General features: G+C 40.0%; 1 protein-coding gene across 1 annotated transcript; it reads right to left on the bottom strand.

Moving 5' to 3' along the window:
• Positions 1–10,568: 10,568 nt before the first annotated feature.
• On the bottom strand, positions 10,569–11,080 carry LOC107800578 (uncharacterized). The gene is made up of 2 exons (XM_075227482.1): positions 10,858–11,080; positions 10,569–10,774 (listed from the first exon to the last, which is right to left on the bottom strand). Exons 1-2 carry the CDS (start codon positions 11,078–11,080, stop codon positions 10,569–10,571), a joined length of 429 nt encoding a protein of 142 aa, XP_075083583.1.
• Between the last annotated feature and the right edge of the window lie 2,291 nt (positions 11,081–13,371).

Here is a 13,371-nt window from a genome sequence, read left to right as displayed (position 1 = left end):
TCTAACCTGTCTGTCCAAAATAGTCACTGGTTCCTCCACATAAGATAGATCCTTGTCCAACTAGACTGAGCTGAAGTCTAACACATAAGATGGATCACCGTGATACTTCCGGAGCATGGAAACATGGAACACTGGATGAACTGCAGTGAGATTAGGTGGTAGTGTAAGTCTGTAAGCCACCTCTCCAATTCTTTAAAGAATCTCAAAAGGACCAATATACATAGGGCTCAACTTGCCCTTCTTCCCGAACCTTATAACACCTTTCATGGGCGAAACCTGGAGCAAGACCCGCTCACCAACTATGAATGCAATATCACGAACCTTCCGATCCGCATAACTCTTTTTTCTAAATTGGGGTGTACGAAGTCTATCCTGAATCAATTTAACCTTTTCCAAAGCATCTTGAACCAAGTCCGTACCCAATAGTCTAGCTTCACCCAGTTCGAACCAACCCACTGGAGACCGGCACCGCCTACCATATAAGGCCTCATACGGCGCCATCTGAAAGCTCGACTGATAACTGTTATTGTAAGCAAACTCCGCAAGTGGTAAGTACTGATCCCAAGCACTACCAAAATCTATCACACATGCACGAAGCATATCCTCCAATATCTAAATAGTGCGTTTGGACTGCCTTTCCGTCTGAGGGTGAAATGTTGTACTCAGCTCTACCTGAGTACCCAACTCTCGATGTACGGCCCTCCAGAACTGTGATGTAAATTGCATACCCCAGTCAGAGATGATAGATACCGGTACGCCATGAAGCCTAATAATCTCGCGAATATAGACCTAAGCTAGCTGTTCCGAATGGTAAGTAGTAACCACAAGAATCAAATGAGCTGACTTGGTCAATCTATCCACAATCACCCAAACTGCATCGAACTTCCTGAGTCCGTGGGAGCCCAAAAACGAAATCCATAGTGATCCACTCCCATTTCTATTCTAGAATCTCCAACTTCTGAAGTAATCCACCCGGTCGCTGATGCTCATACTTCACCTGCTGACAATTTAGGCACCGAGATACATATTCCACTATGTCTTTCTTCATACGCCTCTACCAATAATGTTGTCTCAAGTCCTGATACATCTTTGCAGCACCCGGATGAATAGAGTACCATAAACTGTGAGCCTCCTGGAGAATCAACTCATGCAAACCATCTACATTGGATACACATAGCCTGACCTACATCCGTAATACACCGTCATCTCCAATAGTGACTTTCTTGGCATCACCATACTAAATTGTGTCCTTAAGGACAAGCAGATGGGGGGTCATCATACTGACGCTCTCTGATACGATCATAAACAGAAGACTGAGAAACCACACAAGCCAAAACACGGCTCGGCTCGGAAATATCCAATCTGACAAACTGGTTGGCCAAGGCCTGAACATCCAAGGCTAAAGGACTTTTTGCTATCGGTAGATATGCTAAACTGCCCAAACTCTCCGCCTTACTACTCAAGGCATCGGCCACTACATTGGCCTTTATGGGATGATAGAGAATGGTGACATCATAATCCTTAAGTAACTCCAACCACCTCCGCTGCCGCAATTTAAGTTCCTTCTGCTTAAACAGATACTGTAAACTCCGGTGATCGGTATAAACCTCACAATGGACACCGTACAAAAACTGCCGCCAAATCTTTAAAGCATGAACAATAGCTGTTAACTCAAGGTCATGGACAAGATAATTCTTCTCATGCACCTTTAACTGCCTGGATGCATAGGCATTCACCCTACCGTCTTGCATCAACATTGCGCCGAGACCAATACGCGATGCATCACAATACACAATATAAGACCCTGAACCTGTAGGCAACACCAATACTGGGCTATAGTCAAAGCTGTCTTGAGCTTTTGAAAGCTCTCCTCACATTCCTCGGTCCACCTGAACGGAGCACCCTTCTGGGTCAGTTTGGTCATAGGTGCAGCAATAGAAGAAAAACCCTCTACAAATCGGCGATAATACCCTGCCAAACCAAGGAAACTCCGGATCTCCGTAGCTGAGGACGGTCTGAACCAACTCTGAACTGCTTCAATCTTCTACGGATCTACCTTGATCCCCTCGCATGAAACTATATGACCCAAAAATCCCACTGAATCAAGCCAGAATTCACACTTTGAAAATTTTGCATATAACTTCTTTTCTCTCAAAGTCTGAAGCACAGTCCCCAGGTGCTGCTCATGATCTTCCCGACTCCGGGAATACACCAGAATATCATCAATAAATACAATGATAAAGGAGTCAAGATGGGCTGAGATACATTGTTCATCAGATGCATAAATGCTGTTGGGGCGTTGGTCAGCCCAAATGATATTACAAGAAACTCATAATGACCATACCGTGTCTTGAATGCAGTCTTTAGGATATCTGGCTCCCGAATCTTCAACTGATGATAGCCTGAACGCAAGTCAATCTTAGAGAACACCCTGGCACCCTGAAGCTGATCAAATAGGTCATCAATACATGGCAATGGATACCTATTCTTGACTGTGACCTTGTTTAATTGGCGGTAATCAATACACATTCGCATAGAATCATCCTTCTTCTTCATAAATAAGACAGGAGCACCCCCATGCAATACACTGGGCCGAATGAAGCCCTTATCAAGCAACTCCTATAATTGCTCTTTTAATTCTTTCAACTCAGCTGGGGCCATATGATATGGTGGAATAGAAATGGTTTGAGTGCCCGATAACAAATCAATGCCAAAATCAATATCCCTGTTGAGTGGCATACCCGAAAGATCAGCTAGAAATACATCAGGAAAATTCCTTACTACAGGAATTGACTCCACGGTAGGAGTATCAACAATAATATCTCTCACATAGGCCAGATACATATCACACCCCTTCTCAACCATTCATTGAGCCTTAAGAAATGAAACAACCCTGCTAGGAACATAATCCAAGGTGCCTCTCCACTCTAACCACAGTAGACCTGGCATAGCCAACATCACCATCTTGGCGTAACAATCAAGGATAGCGTGATAGGGCGACAACCAGTCCATGCCCAAAATAATATCGAAATCCACCATACTGAGCAATAATAAATCAGCTATGGTCTCAAAACCACTGATAACAATCAAACATGACCGATACACGCGGTCAATAATAATAGAATCACCCACGGGTGTAGATACATAAACAGAAGAATTCAAAGAATCACAGGATACACCCAAATACAGGGCAAAATAAGATGACACATAAGAATAAGTGCAGCCTAGATCAAATAAGACTGATGCATCTCTATGACAGACTGAAATAATACATGTGATAACAGAATCAGATGCAACGGCCTCTGTCCTAGTAGGAAGGGCATAATATCTTGTGTTGCCTCCCCCTCTAGGGCAACCTCTACCTATCCGACCTCCACCTCTAGTTGGATGTGCACGTGGAGTGGCAACTGGTGCAGTAATCATGGGTTGAGAAGCTTGAGGGCCCTGTGGAATGGGTGGGGCCTGAGAAATCTGTGGAGGTGCACCCCTCCTAAATCTAAGGCAATCCCTCATTATATGACGAATGTCACCACACTCAAAACAAGCCCTCAGAGGACGTGGCTGTTGGGACTGGCTCGGTCCTGATCAACTAGACTGCCCGCTGAAGGCACTCCGTACAGGAGGTACAGTAGACACTGGCGGTGCATAATATGGAACCTGAGGTCTGGGAGTAGCCGGAATACCACTAGAAGCTGGAAGTGCTGAATGAATAGGACGTCTCACATAGCCGCTACCATGATAGGCTGCAGCTAGTACATGGGAATTTTTATATGTGCCAGAATCTCGGGGTCTCTTAGCTTTCCTCTCTTCCCTCTCCCGGATCCGCATACCTTCCAATCTCCTAGCAATTGACACCACTTGTTAGTATGCGATGTCCATCTCTAGCTCTTGGGCCATACTGAATCTGATACTAGGGTGGAGACCCTCAATAAATTGGCGAACCCGCTCTCGAACAGTAGCAACTAAGGCTGGTGCATGCCTAGCCAAATCACTGAATCAGACCGCCAACTACTCAAACTCTGCGCGCCATGCATCTCTAAGACTCTGAGGAACATACTCCCTCAAGAACATATTTGAATATTGAGTCCAAGTGAGTGAAGTTACCTCAACCGGACTATCCAACTCATATGCCAGCCACCACTGGTAGGCCGCTCCTCTAAGCTGGAATGCCATGAAAGAAACCCCACTGGAATCCACAATACCCATAGTACGGAGGATACAGTGACATTTCTCAAGAAAGCCCTGAGCATCCTCTGAAGATAAACCGATGAATGTGGGAGAGTGGCACTTCTTGTACCTTTCGAGCATGAACTGCTCCCACTCTGAAACTGCTGCCCTAACCTCGGGCCGAACTGGAACAACTGGCTACACTGGTATAACCTCTAGGGCATGGTCAACCTGGGCCCGTGGCTCTGGGGTAGGGGCTGCGGGAGTTTGTGCTCCTCCCCCGGCCTGAGATGTGGTAGGAACAAGTGGAATTAGCCTTGCTTGAGCAAGAGTGCCAAACATGCTCAAAAACTAGGCAAGAGTCTCCTGAAGTGCAGGGGTAGTAACAGGCGTCTCAGGTGCCTGTTCTCCAACTGGAGCTACTGGTGGCTCTGCTGCAACAACTTGTGCAGGTGCTCTGGCTGCACCACATGGACTTCCTCGGCCTCTAGCGCGGCCTCTGCCCCAGCTCCGGCCTCTTGCGGCTCCACGGGGGGCGCGAGTATCTGATCATTGGATTCAGTTATGCGTTTCCTCACCATCTATGAGAGAATATGAAGATAATAGTTTAGAATTTTGAAGTCAACAAATGCACACGATAAGGAATCAATGAAGTGAATATTTTCCTAACAGTTCCATGGCCTCCCGAAGATAAGTACAGATGTCTCTGTACCGATCCGCGAGATTCTACTAAACCTGCTTGTGACACATAACACCTAGGAATCTAGAGCTCTGATACCAACTTATCACGACCCCAAATTTCCCTCCGTAGGATGTCGTGATGGCACCTAGTCTCTAAGACTAGGTAAGCCTATCAATGCAGAATAACAATAGAAATCTGAAATAAATAAATCTGCAAATTCACATAATTACAACTCCCAAAACCCGGTAGAAATAAGTCACAAGCTTCTAAGAATTTATCCTCAATGTATCTATATATCAGAGTCTAAAGAAAATAAGGAAGAAACATAATAAGGATAGGAGGGGACTTCGGAGTCTGCAGACGCTGGCAGATATACCTCGAAGTCTCCGTATACAGGTAGCTCACTTACATCTGGGCCGGTAGGAAGTACCTGGATCTACACAAAAATATGTGCTGAAGCGTAGTATGAGTACACCACAACGGTACCCAGTAAGTGCCAAGCCTAACCTCCGTAGAGTAGTGACGAGGTCAGGTCAGGCCCTACTGGAAATAATAAAAGACATGGTGAAATTCTTAACAATATAATAACAATATGACAATAGGAATGAATCAAATAAGTAGTATGTCACCTTAAATTCCACAGAATAAGGGCAAATAATATCTCGCGAAAAGAAAACATAAATTTACAACTTTAAGAAAAATCACAACAAAATCAAGGCAAATGCAGCCATAAAGAAATATCAACAAGGGCACTCCCAAGGTACCGCCTCATAGTCCCAAATCATAAATAAATTCACAATATCTCATTTGCTTATATCACCGCAAGAGCCTTCACAATTAATTTTAAAGAAAATATTTTTCCTGAAATAGCATCCCTCGTTTTAGCCACACTTATCACACCGCATGACTTCTAGTAGTTCCCCTACTAGCCATGCGTATCAAGCCACCCTTATATCCCCGCATGCGTTTCAACACCCCAGGCCTCAAACCACTGCATGTATATCAATATCACAATATATCACAATCTGCACCTCAAGTGCTCAAATATTTTAATTTGCCAAAATAAATCAACAACAACAATATTTTTCACAATAGGGAGCTAAAGGCTCAATTACAATGAGTACAAAATCTCACAAAATATTTGGGAATAAATAACTCAGCAAAAATAATATTTCACAATTTTTAACACGTTGCCTCAATACCAAATTTAAAAATATCAAATACTTCATATTAATAATATTTAAATTAAAGAAATTCAACCTTCAAATAATGCACAGAATAAAATAAATAAAGTTTCAGCTAAACAGGTAAAACAATTAGTAGTAAAAATGTCAGGCAAATTTAATAATATAAAATAGATCAATGATGATGAATATAACATGATAAAATAATTTAATTAATATACATCAGTAATCTACACAATTTAAAGACATAATCTTCAATATTTAGCCCGTGCACACACTCGTCACCTCGTGTACACGACTTTCAACATATTATAATTATCACATCAATACCAATCCTAGGGGGTATTTTCCCCACACAAGGTTAGACAAGTCACTTACCTCAAACCGCGCTCAATCAGTCAAGTAATATGCCTTTTCCTTGATTTTCTGACTCTGATCGGCTCGAATATAATCATAATTAATTCGATTCAATCAATACAAATTATAGGAATAAATTCCAAATGAAAATACCAATTTTCTAACAAAATCCGAAATTTAACCCAAAAATCGCCAGTGGGGCCCCGTCTCAGAACCTGACAAAAGTTACAAAATACGAATGCTCATTCAACCATGAGTCCAACCATCTAGTTTTTACTAAAATCCGACATCAACTCGACCTCCAAATCTCAAATTCTTATTTTGAAATCTCTAGGCCCAAATCCTCTAATTTCACCACAAAAACATGTAATCTAGTGAAAATACTCAATGATAATCCAATATTAATGACTAACAATTATCACATGTAACTTACCTCAAGTTTCCCCGTGAATTCTCTCTGAACAATCGCTCAAAACTGTGTTGCAAATGTCCAAAATAACAAAAATGTCGGAACCCCTCTGTTATGTAATCTGGTCAGTGCTTTCGCACCTGCAACTCATTAAGCCACTTCTGCGGCCACGCTGCCACTTCTGCGGCTAATCTCTCTTTTGCGAAAAAAATCCCGCTTCTGCGGGTGCGCATCTGCGCAAAAATATCAGCTTTTGCGGACCAGCGGCTCCCAAGCCAAATGCCACTTTTGTGGTCCTCCACGCGCAGGTGAGAGTCCGCACCTGCGAAGTTTCTTTCGCCTTTGCGCCCTCCGCTTCTGCGTATCCCAGCTCGCACCTACGAGCTCGCTTCTGCGCTCCTTCACCCGTAGGTTCGGTTACATCAGATGGCAAAAACTTTCAGATTTTGATCTAAGTCCGAATTCGATCCGTTAACCATCCGGAACTCATCCGAGGCCCCCGAGATCTCAACCAAACATACCAACAAGTCCTAAAACATTATACAAACTTAGTAGAAACTGCAAATCACATTAAACAACGCTAACACCACGAATCATGCTCCAATTCAAGCTTAAAGAAACTTAGAAATTCCAACTTCTGTATTCGATGACAAAACCTATCAAATCAAGTCCGATTGACCTCAAATTTTGCACACAAGTCATAAATGACATAAGAGACCTATTCAAATTTTCAAAATTAGATTTTGACCCCGATATCAACAAGTCAACTCCCCGGTCAAACTTCCTAACTTAAATTCCTATTTTAGCCATTTGAGGCCTAATTTAACTACGGACCTCCAAATAATTTTTCGGACACGCTCCTAAGTCCAAAATCACCATACGGAGATATTGGAATCATCAAAATTCTATTCCGGGGTCATTTTCACATAAGTCAACAAACATCCAACCTTTTCAACTTAAGTTTAAACTTTGGAACTAAATGTTCCAATTCATTCCAAAACCTAACCGGATCCGAACCAATTACCCCGAAAAGTCATATAACAACTGTAAAAGTACAAATTGAGCAGTAATTGGGGGAACAGAGTTGTAATACTCGAAACGACCGGCCAGGTCATTACATTTAGAATAAACTCTGCAATGTCTTTCTTCATACCACTCCAGCAGTAGTCCTCCTTGATGGTCCGGTACATTTTAGTACCTCCATGATGCATTGCATAAGGTGAACTATGTGTTTCAATCAAGATATGCTTCCTCAATTCATCATCATTAGGAACACACAACCTATTTTTATAAAATAAGGTACCATCTTTCTTCAATGTAAAATCTGATTATCTTCCATTTTGGATTTCTTCAACCCATTTCACAAGCTTCTCATCTAACTTCTGCGTTTCTTGGACCTGCTCAAGTAAGACTGGATTGACTTGAAAATTAGCAATGATATAACCATTAGAATTAAATGAAAGACAAGCATTCATGGCTCTTAATTCAAGAAGCAAAGGCAAAGGACTTAGAGATAAACTGGCAAGGGAATTGCGACTCAACACATCTGCAACCACATTGGCTTTACTAGGATGAAAATCAATCATGCAATTATAATTTTTGATGAGTTCAAGTCATCTACGTTGTCTCAAGTTTAACTCTTTTTGTGTACTGAAGTACTTCAAACTCTTGTGATTAGTAAATATGTTGCACTTCTCCCTGTACAAGTAATGCCTCTAAATCTTTAAGGCAAAAAAATGGCAGCAAGTTCAAGATCGTGAGTGGGATAATTCAAATAATGCGATTTCAACTTTCGAGAAGCATAAGAAATTACTTTCCCTTCTTGCATCAAAATACAACCCAAGCCACAGTGAGATGCATCACTGTATATCACATAATCTTTCCCTTCAGCTGGCAAAGAAAGTATTGAAGCTTATGTCAACAAGGATTTGAGCTTTTCAAAGCTCTCTTTACACTTGTCATCCCACACAAACTTGGCGTCTTTACCCAAAAGTTTGGTCAAAGGAGAAGTTATAATAGAGAAGCCCTTCACGAACCTCTTATAGTATCCTGCTAAACCCAAGAAACTTCTTATCTCAGTTGGAGTTTTAGGGGGTTTCCAATCAATAATAGCTTGAATGTTACTAGGATCAACCTTCACACATTCAGCTGATAAAATATGCCCCCCAAAAACCACTTCACTCAGCCAGAATTCACATTTGGAAAGCTTTGCATAGAATTGCCTCCCTTTCAGAATTTGTAAGACAATCCGGAGATGTTTATCATGATCTTCTCTATTCTTGGAATAGACTAAAATGTCATCAATAAACACCACCACAAATTGATCAAGATAAGGCTTGGATACACGGTTCATTAGATCCATAAATGCAACAGGAGCATTTGTCAAATCAAATGGCATTACCAAAAATTCATAATGGCCATACCTGGTCCTAAAAGCAGTTTTAGGAACATCTTGCTCCCTCATGCTCAACTGATAATATCCAAACCTCAAGTCAATTTTTGAGAACAAGCTGGCAACTTTCAGTTGGTCTAACAAGTCATCGATTCTAGGCAGTGGGTATTGTTCTTGATTGTTACCTTGTTCAGTTGTCGGTAATCAATGCAAAGCCTAAGAGTGACATCTTTATTTTTCACAAATAAAATAGGAGCTCCCCAAGGCGAAATACTGGGACGAATAAAACCTTTCTCAAGAAGTTCTTGTAATTGAGCCTTCAACTCTTTTAATTCAGCTGGAGCCATTCTATAAGGAGCGATAAAAATAGGAGTAGTTCCAAGGACAAGCTCTATAGGAAATTCAATCTTCCTTTCTGGAGGCAACCTAGGAAGATCATCAGGAAATACATCAGGAAAGTCGCACACGGTTGGTATGTCCTTAAGACTTGGACTCCCCAATCGTGTATCAACTATATGAGCAAGATAGGCATCACAACCTTGACAAATCATCTTCCTTGCCAAGACTGCAGAAATAATATTAGATGTCACTTGCTTTAACCTACAATCAACCAATGCATGGTACCTATGGAGCCAATCCATACCAACAATAACATCATAGTCTTGGAAGGGCATTTCAAGCAAGTATGCAGAGAAGACTAGATTTTGAATCATGAATGGACAATCTCGATAAATAGTGTTAACAACAGCCTGATGACCTAATGGACTTGTGACCAGCACATCAAAGTCAAGTCTCATAGATTTAACAATATCAGGAAATGCATGTGATGAGCAAACATAAGAGTGTGAAGATTCAGGATCAAATAATGTAACAACAGATTGCCAAATAAGTGAAATTTACCAATAACCACGTCAGGTCCATCTTGGTCATTCCTCTGTCTCATAGCATATACTCGTGCAGTAGATCTCGACCCACTAGCCTGATTATCTCTATTCGAACTGCTGGGTGCACATTTCTAGGTCGTGCACCGCTATTAGCTCGATAATGAGTAGTGACAGGCTTTTGAACTGATCCCTTTGTATGTGTATAAGAAAGAGGATTAGGATTAGGACACTCCTTCACTTTATGATCCAGAATTCCACAATTAAAACAAGCACCAGAAGCTCTTCTGCAGGCACCATAGTTATTCTTCTTGCATTGTGCACAAGTAGGTGTATAAGTTTTGCCTTGGACATAACTTGGAGTACTAACAGTAGAGAAATTTGGCTTGTTCTGCTTATGATATGATGGCTTCTGTGCACTTTTAGTCTTGGAATAGTCAGACTTTTCCTTCTTGGATGGACCGCCATAATCTGAATTACCCTTCCTAAACCTGTTTTATCTCCTACTAGCTTCTTCCTTGCCGATTCTTTCCCAAGTAAGAGCAGCTGAAATTAGCTTGAAAAAATCCTCAAGTTGCAAGATTGCCACAGACTTTCGAATATAACCATTCAAACCTTCTTCAAATCTTTTGCACTTGTCTCTTTCACCATCAATAATACCTCCAGCATAGCGAGAAAGCCTGAGAAAGTTTTGTTGATACTCTGCAATAGACATACTCCCTTGTCTTAAATTCATAAACTCTTTTTTCTTAGCATCACAATAGACAGGGGGACATATTTCGCACGAAATGCTTTCACAAAGTCATCCCAAGTTAGCACCAAGGGTTTTGCTTTTGCATTTGGCACACTTACCCACCAATCATAGGCATCATTTTGTAAAAGAGAGATAGTATACTTAAATTTGGCAGCATTAGTACACTCTAGTTGTTCAAAGACCCTCTCCATGCACTCGATCCATTGTTCAGCTACCGTGGGATCAATAGTGCCTTCAAATTCAACTCTACCCATTTTCCTAATCTTCTCAAAATTTATTTCACTAGGTTCTTACATTGTCCCAGCCAAGTGACGAAAGAACTCATCTATCTGCTGAAATGGAGGAGTCATAATAGGAGTACTATGATCCATTGCTCTTGGATTATTGCCCACTTCATTTTCACTAACACGATGATGATTTAGGTTAGGCAAGGGTACCTCATCTCCTCCCTGAAGGTGAGGTGGAGCATTATAATGGGCCTGACTTTCATCAACGGATTCAATAGCTCTATTCGAAGAAGATGCCATATTAAAATTCCTATAAAAGATAAGATCACACTGCATTAGGGGCATGTACATGGTGCATATGCACAAGGAATACATCAAATTATATTAAACAAGTATGAAAAAAATTTATAATCTCCAAGTCATTTTCAAGAAAGAAAATAACAAAAAATATTAGGTACGATCACAACAAAAATCCTAGAATCACAAACCTAGGCTCTGATACCAAAACTTGTAGCAACCCCCTTGGGAGGGTGCTACTTACGAAAGAAATCTAATTTACTACTTACAATATTAAGAAGATATTAATTATAAAAAAATATTCAGAATAATTTAGTAGCAAAAATAGGCCCATGCGATGAGGTCCAAAGTGCAAAACGTTTTATTTTCGAAAATATTCTTCACAATATTTTTTTTTAATAATGAAATACAATATCAAAATATGAACATAAGGTGATATAACCCTTCTTGAATAATCAACACATTAAGGCAACTTCCTAATAAAATTATACTTTCATTCAACATCACTGGAAGTTTGTATTGTACATAAATTTCAAACTATCAGATATAAAAAGGAAAACTAGTTTTCTCCTTTGTACATATTTATAAGACAAAGTAATTCAGAATATTACAAGACCTGAGTTATTAACACACTCTAAAACAAGAAAATAAGTTATCAAATTCAAGTTACAAGATTTTGGTCTTAAGATCCAACAAGCCGCCAAATAACATACATAAGTGTGACATATAGATCATGTACATGTCCCAAAACTATACAAAACCATGGTTCATATGTAAATGTGATCTCCATAAGTGCTCCCAAAAAGACTACTTCATAAGACCGTCTTCAAATTTCATCCCGTACATTACCTACGATAGAAAATAACTATTGCTAAGCATAAAGTTTAGTGGCGTATAAACTTTTGGCTTGGAGCCATTAAATTCTCCAATTCCCCTTTTCAGTCATAGGTAGCTCAAATTTAACATAATTTAAAACAAGTGAACAAATATATCAAAAGTATCAAATATCAAACCTTGAAGTGTTTCTAAATATTAATAATAATGCTCAAGAGTCGAGAAAGCGTATACTATCAATCCAAGAGAGTTTGCCAAATATCCATTTTTCACCCAATATGTATGCCATGTCATCACACTAAGCATAATCAGATATCAAGATGGACCGAAGCCCCAAATCAAGTAGGGTCAAAACCCAATAGTCAAGAGAATCAAAAACCATATTAAAAATGGCTTTCTAGTTCGTACTTAACACGGACAAGTTCCATAATTTAAGACGAACTACAAATCCAAAGTCAAAATGGAAAAAGATCCGAATCAAGAGGCATGCCAAGATGAGTGACAAAGTCACTGCCACAGGAAGGACAAAGTCCCAACAAGAATGCAAAACGATCAAGCAATCCGTACGCGTGGGCGATTTAGAGAATATCATATAATACTTGATATAATACGAATACAATGATATAAATTGAAGAAAGAAAAAAAAAATCAGGTTATTTCAAAATATTCCAGCAAGTAAAAAGAGTACAAAGTTTATATACAAACCTTGGTGTTTTACCACAAAACAGTTCAACCACAACTTGAGGACGTTCGATTCGTCTACGCCATAGACAAACCAAATCTGTCCACTTCCTCAAACACTTCCCCTTAGATTTTACAAGGGTATATATAACTCAAATACATAATCAAATATCTATATAAGTTTAGTGATTTAACATGTCAAACTAAACATGATATTGGTGAAAATTATCCAAATATTTTTGAAATAGAAATTCTGGACAGTATCAGTGTCTTGTGTTGTTACTCAGTTTTGAAGATGATAAAGGATAAAATAGACTGTATGATCTTCATTACTGTTGTAGATATATGTCTTAACATTGCAGAACATATTGAATTATACCAATATCAGTTTCTTACAAAACGTTATGCTAAAATTGCTAACAGTAGTACATGGAGTATTTTTAAAACTGAAAATCTGGGCAATACCTGCCATGTACTTTATGATCCATTTTCGGGGTACATAAACT

This window comes from Nicotiana tabacum, chromosome 12, assembly GCF_000715075.1.
Source record: "Nicotiana tabacum cultivar K326 chromosome 12, ASM71507v2, whole genome shotgun sequence".
NCBI lineage: Eukaryota > Viridiplantae > Streptophyta > Magnoliopsida > Solanales > Solanaceae > Nicotiana > Nicotiana tabacum.
Note: the sequence above shows the minus strand (reverse complement) of the source record. Positions and strands in the feature narration are given on the sequence as shown.